At 36.9% G+C, this 16276-nt stretch overlaps 1 protein-coding gene across 3 annotated transcripts in view; it reads left to right on the top strand.

Annotated features, from left to right (window-relative positions):
- The window catches only part of EPS15L1 (epidermal growth factor receptor pathway substrate 15 like 1), a 42492-nt gene that overhangs the window by 18882 nt on the left and 7334 nt on the right, over positions 1 to 16276 (top strand). For all 3 annotated transcript variants that reach the window (XM_084302624.1, XM_084302623.1, XM_084302625.1), the window contains 2 exons: positions 1248 to 1380; positions 13320 to 13525. In XM_084302624.1, coding sequence (XP_084158750.1) covers positions 1248 to 1380; positions 13320 to 13525 — 339 coding nt within the window. The remainder of the gene's footprint in view (positions 1 to 1247; positions 1381 to 13319; positions 13526 to 16276) is intronic.

Here is a 16276-nt window from a genome sequence, read left to right as displayed (position 1 = left end):
GTATGGTGAAATCTTACCAAGACCAGTAGATTCAAGCGGGGAGGGAATCAGTTTTTCACATACATTTTCAAATACCAGTGGAGCAAAAGAAAGAACCTGTAAGTAGGGGTAGTTGTTCCAGATAAAGGAAGTTTGGGCCAAGCAATACATTGCTAAGTTCTGAGATTCGCTTGGATGCTGCATCTTTCATTATATTCTAACTTGTTCTTGAACTTCTCCCTGAGTTTAGGAAACCAGGGGAGGGTGGAAAATATTGTGTGCTTACGTTTCACAGTTTTGCACAGAATTGCTATTTCTTGGTTTATTGTTATAAACAGGGTATATAGGGTATTCTAAATGGAACTGTCTTACCTTCTTGTCTGTATAGTCATTCTGCTGATATTTTTTTGAGGCAGACTTGTAGTTACAGTTGCCTAACTTTTTACATTTTGTACCACAATAACACTTGAACATTGTAGAGTAAATGTTTGCTAGAAAATGTATTGCCTTTTTGGCTAATTAAACATTTTGTATTTTTTTCCTAACTTTTCTTACTGTTTAGTGGGATTTTTAGCTCCCCACTAGGTGGCAGCAGTCTTTACCTTTTCTGGTGTTTGGCTTGAATTGGAAGCTTTAGTGAAGCTCTGACTGAGCCTTAGGTTTCCCTACAAAGCTCCTCTTTTTCATTTCGGTATGATAAACTTTCCTGCACAGCGTAGTTTTTTGTGCCTTTTTAAATCACTAGTAGAGTCCTTTGCAAAAGCTAGATGAATATAAAATGATAAAGTTTTAGAATTTTCCCTGAACTTTTACAAAACAACAACAAAAAAAAAGCATGTGTAACTTAAGAAAAACTTGGGAAAAGGGTGTCCGTTCTGCAAGCTACCATGTTTTTCCAGTTACTACTTTGTTTCATCGCTCTGCTTATCACAGAGTGAAGGCCACACTGCAGTATGACTGTTCATTGCCAACTAATAAAAATAGAATTTTACTTCCTTTTATTTTTCTTATCAGCTTTTTGCTAGGAGTAAAAGTTCTAGAAGTACTTAAGTGATTAAGAGTGTAAATATCATTTAGTGTTAATGAAATCCTAGTACCTATGACAGTGGATGTTTGTATCTTATGCTAGTGACATAAAAAATGAGGTCAGACCTACATAATTAAAGTTAATGTTTTTCCACGAGTTAACTTGTAGCCTCTGTGATACACCAGATTTTCTGCAATGTGCTTACGCTCTTTTTTTCTTTTATGTTTTTTCTCTGTTGTAGTCAGTAGCTTCAGACCCGTTCACCTCCTCTTTTGGAGGGATGGGATTCTCAGATGACCCTTTCAAAAGCAAATCAGACACACCAGCATTACCACCGAAGAAAAATGTCCCTCCACGGCCCAAGCCACCCAGTGGTAAGGAGGTCTTCTTTCTTAATAACCAGCTCCCCCAATTTACTGTGTATTCTTGGAAGTAAGGACAAGTTGACAGTCTTCTATCTCATATTTCAACCATGGAGGAAGGTATGAGATTATCAGTAAATTGACAGGAATTGTCAAAAAAAAAAAAGAAAAAAAGACTGGAACTCTGGAACTGATTGGAGATTCAACTTCAAGTTGTTTTCACTCCTAGAGCTGATTTGTCAAAACATTCAGATACCAGTGAAACTTTTTGAAGAACTGAAGCCACTTTAGAACTGTTAGTTTCAAGTCTACTTTTAACAGCAGTGATGTAGTTCAGTTAATATTAGCAGTGAAAATTTAGTTGGCTTCCAAAAAAAAAAAAAAAGGGAAGAAGAGAAAAAAAAAAAAGTTCAGGTTTCTTCATTTGAATAGGCACATAAGTTTACACCAAACATGGGGGTCAACGTCTAGAATTTGGAAGGTTTTGTCTACCTTTCTACTGGTCTAACAGTCATACATTGTCTGCCTTTATGCAGTTGTGTTTTGGAGAAAAACATGCACTCTGCTCTCATCCTGTTTATAACAGGTATTGTTGTTCTGACTGATTTTGCAAACCAGCTGTGCTAGAATTAGCTCCTTGGATAACATGAAACGGTTCTGTCACAGGGGTGTCCCATAGATTGTTCCCAGGTTTGGAAAATACTGTTTAATAGAACGGAGTTACAAGCAGACCATTGCAGCAGCATTAATTTGTTCCTATTACTATGACTTTATTCCTCAAAAGATTATGATGCACACTAAAACCTTGAAGTCGAATGATGAGGTTCTATGTAGGTGAGTATTGATGAAAATTTGCCAGAAAATGCTCTAGGATTATGGAAAAGTTCTTGAAGCAGTCTGTTCCATGCTTGCTTTGTGTAAGTATTTCCCACTTAGAGGTACTGGAGGGTATTTAGTAGTTTGAAAAAGATATAATATGTGATGTCAACAAATGTCAAGAGATAAGACACATGTCAGTAGAAGCAGAAGTATAAAAGCTGAAGGTAATCTTACTTGCCATCACAGATGGTGCTTTTTTTTCTTTCTTTCTTTGGTTTTCAAGGGAGGTGTGTAAGTGACCATCTTTTTCTTTTTAGGAAATGTCTGCATAAAACAATTTAGTGTTTAAAGGGCCTCCATAGAGTTGAAAGAGTCAAGTACTAAATACACCTGTATTATCTCTTTCATGTGGTTTCTTTCTATTTTTTGTTTGAAACATGATTATTCCTAGCAAATAGAGTGTTATACTAGCAGCAAAAATGGGCAATACATTCCGTAGAATTGACTCACCTACATACTTTTCATTGTAGTATTTGCCTCTTTTCAACCTTTTTGTGCATATTGAAGAATTTTGGACATTTAGCTTTAATAATTTGTTTTGAATTTAGTTGTGTGCACTCAGCCTTTAATCCGTCTTTTCAAAAATTTGTTTAAATGTGTACTTCTCCCTTTCATTGGGAGACACAATATTTTTAAGGTTCCGCTGCTCTACCAAAAGCAAATGTTGTTATGATAAAATAGACTGAGGAGGAAACAAAGCAGGTTTTTTTTAAAAGCAAACGAGCCTCATGTGCTTATGCAGTTATACTCCTCCCTTCCTTCCACACTAAAGCAATCTTCAGTGGTTACTTAGAGCATGAGAAATTTTATAGTAATATACTGCGATTCAAACAAGAGATAGAAGCATACAAATATGTGTTAGAAATGGGAACACTGTTCAGAAAACAAACAACAGAAAAGAAACTTCCGTTGTTTCTTACCTTTCTCATTGGTCTGTTTAATTAAGAAAAAAAAAAAAGTATGTGATAAACATCTTGCTGAAAGATGGATAAACGTTAGTTATTAACAGACAAATCTATAGGTTGCCTTTCTGGTCCCAGTTCATGCTTGTTTTTGTAAAACTTGTTGAAGGATCAGATCTTAATACTGAAAATTCATTGTGTGACTTGTTTGTTTTTTCTTAGGTGCAATAGAGATCTCACATAAAGCTTTACTTGCCCTCAACACTCAAAAATCAAGTAGAAATTACTAGTTAATATTTTTGCAGAGCTTTAAAGCTGCCTGATTTCCCAAAGTAATAGTTGATATGGGAAATGAATAAAATCCATCAGGGATAGTTTGTAATTTAGTGCTTTTCAACATTCAGGGTTCATTAGGACTTAAGTGACACACAAGCATTGTCTGATCCAGCTGTCAAGGTATTGCAGAGTGTTCTGGACAATCAGGATGTGGCCAAAGTGTGCCACGGTTTCCCTCCTTGCCCACACATCCCATGTTTTCTCCAGATGAATGAAGAGTTGCAGCTCAGGTTTGGTTTCTTCACGAAGGCAAAGGCAGAGCTAACCTTTGGAACTGAACACTGGGACAGGGAAACAAGGCAGACATAGCCTCTTCTGGTGAAGGTCAGATCAAAGGGCCTTCAGGTGTACCTGCAGAAACCTGCAAAAGGAATGTGCAGTTCAGATAGCTGCTTTCAAATATGAGCTCTGGAGATGCTTTTCATGTTGTACTTAAGGGAATTTCTCAGTTATGGCAGCTTTGCCTGTAGCAGGGTTGCAATGGGCAATCATTGTTTCACCATATAAATCATGACCTATAAACTGAAAGATTCGTTGCTTTTCTTTTTTTTTTTTTCTTTTTGTTTTTCTGTTTTTGTACTTGCTGGTGTTTTGTTTTGTTTTTTTTTTGAAGTTTGGAAGATGACAAGCAGCAATGATCTGATGGCTGTGTTAGCAGGCATTTCTGTTCACAGCTGTCTGTGGTTGTTATTATCTGGCAAGGATAGGCAAACACTTACTGTGTGGCATGGATTAGACGCCCTTGAGATCTGTATCTTTCCCTTCTCAAAAACTAAGGTTAGGAGAGGGGATAACAATCATGAGATTGTTAAAGTTAAAAAAGTTGTATCTTAGGCCAACTCTCAGGCTTATAGTTGTTCTGTTCTTCATAAATCACTTTCCTCCTTTTTTATTCTCTTCTTTTCAAACCAAAGTCTTCAAGATCTTTCAGATGTTTCTCCGTCTTAAACTGATCCTTGTTTGATCCAAGAGAAAGCACCATATGTTTGTTTTTCTGGTTAACTTTTTTTTTTTCCACATAACTATTTAAAGTGCAGTCTTTAAAGAGAGTTGGAGGAAGGTTAATGAATCAGTGAGTCAAAACAAAGAATGACAAGAAGTATTTTAGAAGCAACGAGCCTAGATGCAAGGTGTATGTCAAAGCTCCAACACCCCTTTGTTATGCGTGAAGATTTGAAAAATCGGTATCTTTGTCCCCTACCTGGTTTAAGATTCTTTTCAGGCTGAGGAAGATCAGCTAAGAAAAAGCTCTTCAGCTACTCTGACCAGACTGTTCTAATAAAAATCCCCCAAGGAGTATGTGCATGTTCTTTTTCTTCAGGAATGCATTCATAGTCCATGAGGTTCCTGACGGACATTAGGTTCAGCACAGCTCCCCTGGGACTTGGCTGACTTAATTTGATGTTCACCAGGTGGTACGGGACAACTTGAAGGTTTCTTCTGAGAGACGTGAAAGTTTTTCCTCTATTTATTGAGGCTGTATTTTTAATAATGCTCAAAAAGCACAAAAAGGTTATGCAGATAGAAGTAGGTCTGTGCTTTGCATCATGAGCTTTGTATTTGTCTTCTCCCTGGCTTATTAAATGAAAACAAGGCAACGTTGATTGCTACTTATATTAAGAAAAATAATAGTGTATATTGAAGTACTTAAGCAAAATGTGACAGGGATCTAAATTCCAGTGCAAATTATTTTCTAAAGCTGTCCTAACAAACAAGTGAAGTCGCGTAGATTTATAAATATATTTTATTTTCTGATTTAAAGCGTTCTGTGTGCTATTTAGCACTATAGAACTTCTGGTCATTTTGTATTTTTTTTTATACTAGTTCTTGGGTTTTAGAGAACAGTTGTGTAATTAAGAATAAATAGTCAGAAAGAGACGATACACTGAAACCTGGCAGTTAAAATGGTCTATGCAGGTTCTCACAGATTAACAATTATGTTTTCTGCCATGAGCTGCAGATTGAAATCAGTCAGAGTTCACCGCTAACTAGTTTCTAGGTAAAAGTTGTTGATTACAAAAAGAGAGAAACAGATTTTTTTTTTCTTTTTCTTTTTTTTTTTTAAAGTACAGGAAGCTGCTGTGTGGGTGTCAGTGATTGGGTTATAAGTAAAATTCAATGCTCTAGTGCTTTGATCGTGGGACCTACTGCATTTGCCCCACCCTTACCCACTTCCTTTAAATGCAGCACCATGCATTCCACATTGCGGTTATAACAGTACTGTTAACCAGTGATATTAGTGGAAGAACCTTCACCACTAACCAGTGTGTAACCTTCAACCTCTTCTAAATTTTTATTGCTCGCTTATAGTGGTTTTGACCTTTTTAACCTTGAAAGAATATAAAAGTCCAAAAAATGCAGGAAGAAATTGTAGTTTCAGCATGTTTTCTTCTTGTAGTGATTATTTAATAAAAACAGTTGTTTTTACCACTCCAGCTTTTTCACTCTTTGTAAATCTTAGAGTTTATTTAAAATATATTGAATATTAATGACTAATAGAAGTGGTGAGTGTTGTATTAATAATTATTCAATGATAATGTACTTAACAAAATTATGTATTGGTATTCCCAATAAAAACTTAGATAGCAGAAAAATATCATAATTTGGATAATCAAAGGACTAAGTACCGAGTTCATCCCGTGTAAACAAGAAATTAGTGGATTTACTTAGTTGCTATTTGAAATACAAGGATTAAAATAAGCAGTATTGGGAATTTGTTATTCCAGACTGCACACAGTCAGTTCATCAAATAACTTTGTCTTTTTTTTTAATCCATTTATTCTTGGTAGCTTTGATGTATTATGGAAACTGAATTTATAAATTGGCATTTCAGAGGTTAGTGGTTAACACCTCTATCTTCAAGTTAAGGACTTCGATTCCGTTCTCACATGGCTTTTTTGACAGGCAGTGTTTTTTGAAATGTCAAAATACGGAAAAAAACCTTGAGAAGACAGAATAGGGGGCTAACTAGCCTTCCTTGAATTAGTAAGTATGATTCATCTTTCAGAGATGCCTCGCTTGTGTGGAGTCACAAGAGACCTGAGTGCCAACACAAAGGTTTGCCCAGTGTTTAATTTGAGTGACTAGACATTATTACATAATGATATTATTAATCATAAATTTAGCCAACTAAGGTGGTAGAGTTCAGTATTTTTACCAAATGACAAATTGCAGAGCTGATAGAAGTATTTTGCTGTTGCCAGCAATTAAGTCTGTAAGGGCCCCACTGACTTAGGACTCAATCAGTCAGATTTGGCTTATGTGACTTTTTTTTTTTCATCTTGCCAGTTGGAAGATAAAGAGATCTAAATCTGCTGATGGCTTTAAAAAAATGAGGAGGGGTGGGGTCTTCAAGATCTAGTAGAGATCTATTAAGATCTTAATATCTTATTGAACTACCCTGAAAACTAGAAGCTGTTGAGCTAGACTCAAACTGTTGAACTTTATTTGCACCCCTGAAATATTGTAGATGCCTCGCAGCGCTGTGCACGATCAGATCCTTCGTGCTGTCAGCCACAGCTTTGCTTGCACAAATCGGAGGGGCAGGGCAGGCAGCTCTCGGAATGACAATGTTTGTAGAGCCCTGTTCTGCTGCTGCCTGCCTGTGTATTTGATGCTTCCTCCCCCTTTATGTCCTTTCTGATAAATATAGTTCTTTTTTCTGTGTGTCACTTCTCTAAACTTAAGGCATTTTATGGTTTGACTGTTTTTATAATTTTAGACTTAGTTTTCATCTATAAAGCAATGCAAAAGTACAGCCAGTTTACATGGCCACTGACCTCTTATTAACAGCCCTCAGTTGAGCATTCAGTTTAACGAGAGAAAAAATAATTAAAAGAATTCCCTTGCATTTGAACATTTTTTTTAAATTTGCATGGGCATATTCAAGTCATATGGATCACCTTTTGGTCGAAAGGGGAATACAGAGTTCTGTTATTCACTGCATGATCACAGGAGTGCTTTGTTTATTTCTAAGTGGTACCACACACCTGTTTCCTTAGAGCTTCTTGAGTCCCCAAGGTTACTCACGAGTAGCACGGTGCCTGTTCACCTTTATTTTTTCCCCATCTGCAGCTGACTGTGAAAAATTCAATCTAAAAGTTTGTGACAGACAGGAAAACTTTTTTTTTTTTTTTCATACCTTCTAGAAGACCTGACAGTTGTGTTAGAGTACAGGCATCCCTTGTTGTTTAGGATAAATGACTCATGGGTGGAGCACCTGCCCTAGCCACAAACTAAAAATTCCATTCACGCTTTGATTCTGTTGTTTATGCTGATCTCTCGCAGCAAAGATATTTCAGTACCGATTGTTGAAATAGGTTGTTCAGAATCTGTTTCAGAACAGTTCGTTATCTTAACATACAACGATTCCTCTGCTAACCTCACCTTTTCAGAAGTCTGTAATTTTAACAATATTTGTCTTAAGCTAAGATGTTCAGAGTTACTAGCTAGCAAAAGCGGAGAATTTTGGAAATAATAAGCAAATCTGTTTTGATTTTTTTTTTTTGCATAGGAAAAATTCTTATTTTCTGTTACTAATAATATATATTATGATTTTGTGCAAACAGCTTGATAGCCAAACAGTTGAGTTTGAAACACAGTGCAAAAATAGCCCCTGTTGAGGACAAATACCTTTGAGTATTCTGTAGAAAATTGGTTTTGATTTAATGGACTTTCAAGAACATTTTGAAAGCTGGTAATATATATATATATTTCTGTAAGTTCCTAAAGCTCACAGTTTACGAAACTTTTGTTCCACATCAGTGGAAGAGCTGGATAGTGTAACAGCATGGTAAAAAAAAACATGCTGAGTAAGTTAGGAATGATAAATACATTTGGTTAAGTGCCAAGGGAGAGTTCTGCTGGGAAGCACCTTACACACTGCACAGTCTTCAAAATTTGCTAGAGTAACACCTCCTCTGGCAGATACAAGATGTGTGAGGAGCCTTGGCATTACTTGCTCAGATGTAATTGCAGGTATGGACTCCACTCATACTGTCACTACCTATCGTACATAACATGACTCTGACTTCTTACAGCATATTTTTCACTTTAGAACGTTTCCTGGAAAGGAGTACCTGTGTAGTGAAAGTTTAAAGCCATATCATCTCACCTCTGCCATGTTTGTCGGCATGCATAATACAAGTCTTCAAACACATGAAAACGTGCTGTTTCTTGCAACACAGAAGGTACTTTTTTAAGCAAAAAGCTAGGATCATCCTTGAAACATGGAATATAGTGACAACTCTAAAGGTTTCATTGTTTCACTGGAAATATCTTGTAATGCAATAAGTCAAATTGTCAAATTCTGTAATTGCATCCTACCAGTGAGATTATATTTGCCTTGAACTATAGATCTCAACCCTGAAGTTTGCTGTGGGGTATGAAATTAGATAAACCCTTCACATGGGTGGAGTTCACTATAAGTTAACAGCATTTGCTGTGGTAAACCATTTTGTTCATCATCTCTTTTTGCTGAAGTGAGTCCTCGGTGTGGTTTGGGTGCACCACTTGGGTAACTGCTGAAACTGCTGTGGTTTCAGAATAGGACCTGTTTTGCTTTTTTCTAAACTTTTTTTCCCTGAAACTATTAGCAGAAAAATCAAATAAGTAAGGGTTACAACTGTTTGCCTCTGCTTTCATATTACTATACCTCAAAAATGTTAAGCAGTATCGTTATAAAATGTAGTATTTTTAGTCACCAGTATACATAAGATTAATGGCACCTCAGTAACTACTGATAGTACATTTTGCTATCTTAGGATTTTACAAACATCCTTCAGTTCGGTTGGTGATTTTTTTAAATATGATTTTTGTATTTTTCCTTTATGTTATAGAACTACTTCACCCACATCCTTGACATGCTAAACATAGAAATACAAAAGTTTTATTTAAATACATACTTATTGCATTGGGGGATTCACACTTGGGGTAAGCCAGCAAGGATGTGTCATAAGAGAACTCTGGTGTCATTATTACTAATTTGTGGCCAATAAATAAGTAAATTTGAACATCTAAAACCAAACAAACTTCTGCCAGGCCTTCGAAACCATGTTTGCTGAGTATGGCGGGATAGAACAGGCTATAAGCAGGATACAGAGTGGAGCAAAAGAGGACTCGTTGCGGAATCTGTTGCAAGTGCTAGGATTGGCTTCTCCATGAGGGCGCTGCCCTTAAATTTCTCTGCAAAAAGTAACCTAGGTTTCATAAAGGTTGCCCTCTTTCTGCTTTTCTTCAAAATAACAGCATTAAAATCCTCTTCTGTTCTTCTACATACAGAAGTAAAGAAAATGGCACTCAGAACATAAAATGAACATTTTCTATGTTATTAGCAGTAACTCTGGTATTCACGGTGACATTTCCTCTACAGCCAAGTTGTTCTTTTTTGATCTGTCCTGAAGATGAAGCACAAGAAACCCCTAATGCTCTCTGTTTATGTTCTGAAACCACTAGGGACTTTGTGCAAAAACATTAAACAGGCCACCTAGAAAAAAACAGGTTTGCTGAGCAAATACGTTGCAAAACCTGCATTCGTATTAACAGTCACCAATTCCACAAAGTGGTTTCAGCAACAGAAGATTTAACCTCTGAAAGGAGCAGCTTAAAATGGAGCAGTCTTTCCTCTGTCCATCAAACCTGGTTTGGAACAATACAGGGTGGAGAGAATTTGTTTGCTATATCTGGCAGTAGGGGAACAAGAAAAAAAATGTAGGCTCTTGTTTTGCCTTAACCTAAAAATAGAAATACAGATGCTTTAATTCTCTCTGTAATTTAAAAAATGATTTGCTCCTTTATCTGCAGAATGACATTCAAAAAAATGCTGAGTTGATCATCTTTTGCCAGGTTTGTTCCTTACATTGCATAGATGTGTCAGTAGGTGAGATCTGATGGAGATGAGTGGGATGTCAACGCAGTAAAACATTTCCAGTGAACAAAACATGGCCTCTACAAAGGCAGATGGAAACGCTGGTGAAGGATGGTCCAGGCTTGTGGGGAGAGCAAATGCCGCTGGTATTTCCTGTATGTTTTGGTCACTTCCTTCCATGAAGGAAAAATCTTTGGTGTGATCTGCTTGTCTTTTAGAAGCCCCACATATAGTTGGAAAATAATGGAAAATTAGTTGGAAAATTATAGTTGGAAAATTCCCCATGGAAAATAGTAGTGGAGTGACCATTTAGGAGCTCGTCCATCCTCCAGCTTCAAGGCAGCACAACCAGCTTGCTTTCTAGATACTGTTTCTTGAACCCCTTGGGTATGCAGCAAATTCCCGAAGTAGTCTTGAGTATTCTTAAGTTTTGTAGAAATTTTAGCAATTGTCTAATATAAATCTGTCTTCATAATGTCTAAATCTATTAGTCTTTCTTGGTGTTCGATTTGCAGCCAAGACTATGATCAGGTTCCCCCTGAATATTCTTAAGACTAAACAAACCCAGTTATGTCTCCTGCTGCACGTGTCTTGTTTCCTACACCTCTTTCTGTATGCTTGTTCTCCTGAGGGCTTTCCTAACTTGCTTTGCATTTTCTGTGATGCACAGTGCCAACAAGTGGTTGCCATATTCAATTTGAGGCCCAACTTGAGTGGAAAAAATAATTTTCCCTGTATAGGGCACATCGTTTTTGCATATAGATTCCAGTATGATGAATGCCTGCATGTAATGTTCTAAGATTTTGTCGCTGATCAGCAAGTTGTGATCAGTTGTGTTCAAGAAGCATCTGGATGACATTCTTAAATGGTAAAACATTTAGCTTGCCCTGTGTGGAGTCAGAAATTGGTATTGATGAGCCTCATGGGTCCTTTCCAACTCAGGATATCGAGCAACTTGATGCGGTCCTACCTGAGACTGAAAAGGAAATTTGCACCTCTTGCTCTCGTTTCCCATTTTTCCCATTGGCTTATTCATAGGCATTAAATATCCATAGAATGCCTTCTCAGTGGAAAGCAGGGATGGTGGTAGTGCTGCTGAGGTAAGAGTCTGCTCGGTTCCTCCTGACCAAGGCTGAGGACCACAAAGCCCCTGCAGTCCTTCAGGAGGTGCCACCAACACTGTGCGGAGCCTGCTGATGGTGAGGGCAGCACAAGAAGGATGTGGAGCTCTTGCAACAGGTGCAGAGAAGGGCCATTAAGATGTTCAGAGGGCTGGAGAACCTCTCCTGTGCAGGAAGGTTGAGGGAACTGGGTCTGTTTAGCTTGGAGAAGAGCAGGCTCTGGGGAGACCTCATTGCAGCCTTCCACTACTTGAAGGGAGTGTATAAACGGGAGGGAGAACGCCTGTTTACATGCGTTGATAGTGACGGACAAGGGGAAATGGTCTTAAACTAAGTCAGGGGAGATTTAGGTTAGAAATTAGGAGAAAGTTTTTCACTCAGAGGGCGGTGAGGCACTGGAACAGGTTGCCCAGAGAGGTTGTGGATGCCCCATCCCTGGAGGCATTCAAGGGCAGGCTGGATGCGGCTCTGGGCAGCCTGCTCTAGTGGTTGGCAACCCTTCTCAGAGCAGGTGGGTTGAAACTAGATGATATTTAAGGTCCTTTTCAACCCAGGCCATTCTCTGATTCTGTACGTCCTGCAGGCTGACCGCAGGAAGGTGGGCCTTTGGGTGGCCTCTGCGATAGGGGAGGCTGAGGGATTTAATGGCAGGTGGAGGCAGGCTGCTGGATGGGTTATTTATTTAGTGCAAGTCTGCTGATCTTTTATTTCTTCCTCTTTGACGAAGGAGGATTGCCACAGATTCAGGCAAATTCTGCTTGATGTACGCAGCTTATAATGTTTATGAGCACCTGCCACTGACTGGAAATACTTTCTTAAAAGATAGCAGGCTATGTCTTAAACATGGCAAGTACGTACTCTGGTATGTGTGCCATGATGTGAGTAAATTATAAGTTTCCTATTAAATTCTAATTCAGACAATTGGAAGCTTTAAAAATAGTTTTATGAATGTAAATAAGGTATGTAATTCAGGTAATGTGAGAAGTTGTAAATACATTTTCTTTTAAAAATGTTTCCAGGTTTTCCTTTAACATTTGTCAAGTGTGCATTATCATCATGACTGACCTTTTTTTTTTTTAAAAAAAAAAAAAAAAGAGGGGAAGAATTACATTTTTCTGTTTAGTTATTTGACCTAACAAAATAGTTTTTTCAAGGGGGTTTTAAAAGTAACCATTGAGGTTCTAATTGCAACAACCAAAGTTTACAACCATGATTCATGAGCATACACAACAGCTCCTGTGATTGCATCTGTTACTGGGGTAGAGTATAAGAACAAGAAGTCACCTACAGAAACTGGGTTGCACAGCAAGCACCCCAGAACAAGGTGATTTCTTCATCACGCTATTTTCCGTTGCACATAGTGGTACAAGTATAAACCAGTTCCAGGAAAAAAAAAAAAAAAAGCATGCATTCTGTAAAGTCACAGATAAGTAACTATTTTGTTCTATTTAACATGATTAATCACTTACCTTCAGTAATATGTTTCCAAATATTTTGTCTTTTATATTATCCCAAACAATCTGAAATGTCTCTAATCCTGGAAATTGAACTAAAGTCCTGCTTGTCAATTTTTTTCTGATCAAATGTCTTTACGTTGGGTTTTATAATTTAAAACCTTGATTGTATTAATATGGAGTATTTGTAAGAAATATAATCAATTAAACCAACTATTTCAGATGATTTGTATTGAGAAATGAATAGCATTGTATTTGGTTAAGTTTTAAACTACCCCCAGGAAAAATGGATGATGCTAAATTGCATCACAAGTTTCCTATTTAAGGGGTTTGCATTGTCCATGGTAAGTAACTTCTCTTTTTTTCTCCTTTTTTTTTTCCCTAAACTTTCCAGGTAAAAGTACTCCTGTAAGCCACCTTGGGTCTTCAGATTTTCCCAAGCCCCATGATCCATTCCAGCCATTTGGGGCTGACAGCAGTGACCCGTTTCAGAGTAAAAAGGGGTTTGGGGACCCATTTAGTGGAAAAGATCCATTTGCTCCCTCCTCTTCAAGTAAAACTTCTAAAGACTCTTCCTTGGGGTTTGCAGACTTCAGCTCTGTAAGTTAAGTTCATTGTCTCTGAGCAAACCACTTTCTGCTCTGCTTGCAGCAATCTATTGGGTTTTTGTTTTAACTGCAAACCTACTGTTCACTGACTTCTGTCTCTTAGTACCTTCATGCTGTCCTCATTGTTTTTGTATTAATATTTCTGTAATAAAAAGGTATTATTTCAATAAAAAAGGAGTTTCAAGTTTCATACTAAATTTTGAAGGGTTTATTTGCATTTAAATTATTTTAGTACAGTGTGCCTTTACTCACAAATTCTTTGTAGCAGAATCTGTGTATTGTTTTTGTTGCATGGAGGCTATTCTGTAAACTGGTTTTGGGGAGCCAATGATGTAAAGATTCAAAAAATAATTGTTGGAGACATTTATATAGCAATTTCACCATATCCTGAGAAGTGAATCCTTAAAGGGAAAGGTTCCCTAAAATATTTGTATTTGTTGTGAAAAAAGTTCTGACAATCCTGTCACAATGTTTGCTGTATACAATGGAATGTGATGCTAAGGATACGTAAACGAGACAGAGATTGAAAATTTAGCTGTTGAATTTTGTTCCAGTTACTGGTATTGTAGAAAAGCCCTTGTTAGACAAAGAAAACGATTGTTTTGTAGAACCAATACAGAAGCATCCATTTTGCACTCCAAAAGACAGTATCAGAAGGCAAAGCCAAGTACTTGTTCATTAAATATATCCAGGTTTCTAAAAGCCTGGCTTTGTTTTAAGTGCTGGCAGGTATGTTATTGAATTGGAAATCAATGTAAATATAGTAGTAGCGTGGTTCTTATGCTTCCACACGTAGGTAGAAATCTGTTCTATCCACAGCTTCAGGCTTCTTCCTTCTTTCATGTGTTTTTTCTGTCACGTTGCCACGCAGTGAAATTGCCAGCTTAATCTGTCACTCAACTCTGATGAACGCAGTTCAGTGTTCAGCAAGTGGAGATCTTTAAGCTGAACCTGTCAGGTTGCTGATTTTTTAAATGTTTTCCCCTGATTATTAGTTACTAGTAAATGTGTATCACTTTTCTATTTTATATTGTTAGTCGAGGTCATCTATGCATACTTCTAGCTGGCCTCAGTGCTTTAATTTATCTATGATACTGGAGATGTCAAAGATGAAGATATTATGTATGCTTTACCACAGTTAGTATTAGCCTGTTGAATTTGGTGCACAGTTAAATTCTGTGATTGTATACAAAATGGTGACATTCTTAATAAAAATAAGACGCAAAACTTGCTTTATCTGAAATTTCTTGAACACCACCTAGTTTCATCCTTGAATGGAATGGAATGACTGTTTCCCAGCTATTGTTGTCTTATTTACAGACTGCATTTCTTAAGTTAAAAAAGTGGCTTACACTGATGGATTGCATCAAATGATTAACCAAAATCTCTGATCACTGTCCCAATGGGTGCTCTAGTGTTTAATTCTCTGTGCCATCAAGTTTCCAGGAGGTGAGAGTAACTGAAAACTGAGAAAAGATGAGGCAAAATTAGGAAAAGAGATCTTGAGCAGCAGCCACTTCTAACTATTGTTAGGTGGCACTTCATCCAATAAAATTAAATTTTAATTTATTTTGTGAGTTGCTTTCTACTCCTGTAAGAACAACAAAAAATGTTAACAATTTGAGAAGAGATGGGTTTCCTGGTTCTTTTCAGCATTTCTTTTTTTTTTTTTTTTTTGCTTGCCTATAACACGATTATTCCGCTACACCTGATAATTCTTAATCCTTCTGTATAAAGTCTTAAGTGTACTAGTTGCCTCGTAATCAGGAAAGATGTGCTTGTCTTCTCCTATTCTTTGGGAAATTTTGCTCATAAAGGAAATTAAAAGCAATTTTACTTGCAGAAGTTACTTTGACATACAGCTTGAGTCAATGGAACCTGAGAACAGATTCTTAGAATAATGTAGGTTTGAATAATTGATTAACTTGACTTTTAATTGGAATTCTTTACTGTTGCAAATGAATAACATGAGGACCTTCACTAATTTTTAGTAGCACTCTAGAAAATATGTTTTTTTATTTTTTTTATTTTTGAGATGTTGGCCAAATCATGCACCCAGAGTTCAAGTGTATTCTCGTTGCATTCTTAACTTCTTTACTGGCATTGAATATGACTCTTTGGAACAAACCAAAATATTTTGGTAGCTCGTGTTTCAAGTATTTCTAGTTTCCAGCTTCAATTTACAGAATAACAAGAAAAACAATCTATTAATGCAAAGAAAACATTTAAATTTTGAAAAAACAGTGCTTAGAACCAAGATGATTTCTTTCTCTTAACATAAGCTGGTAATTTATCAAATACAAGGCAGCATAGCTTTTTTTGTATGTCATTAGTTTTGCTGCAGAACCTGCTGTTTTCTTCATTTATGCATTGGGTCTGAGTGTACTTTTGAAAAAAAGATATGTTTTTATGAAATGACACATAAGTGATACAAATTTATAGATTTCTTGAAACCTAGACATATCCAAAAAAAATGTTATTGTTTTAAATGATGTGTAACTGAGTTGCATGACCTTTTTATAGGCCATCTGTGCAAGAATCAATGGCCAGAATGAATTGTTTCACTATCTAATGGTCAGTTATGCTCCTGAAAATTTTACTTCATGCCAACTCTTTGCAATAAGGCACATACAGATTTGTTTCCAACTTTTTTTTTTTTTTTTTTGGTACTCAGCCCTTTCTATCTACAAAAATAAGTTACGTATTGTACACAAGTCCTAAGTTGGACTGTCATAAGCTTTGG

The sequence above is a fragment of the Netta rufina genome (assembly GCF_964035555.1).
Source record: "Netta rufina genome assembly, chromosome: 28".
NCBI classification, from domain to species: Eukaryota; Metazoa; Chordata; class Aves; order Anseriformes; family Anatidae; genus Netta; species Netta rufina.
The sequence above is the reverse complement of the archived record's forward strand: the minus strand, read 5'-3'. Positions and strand labels throughout refer to the sequence as shown.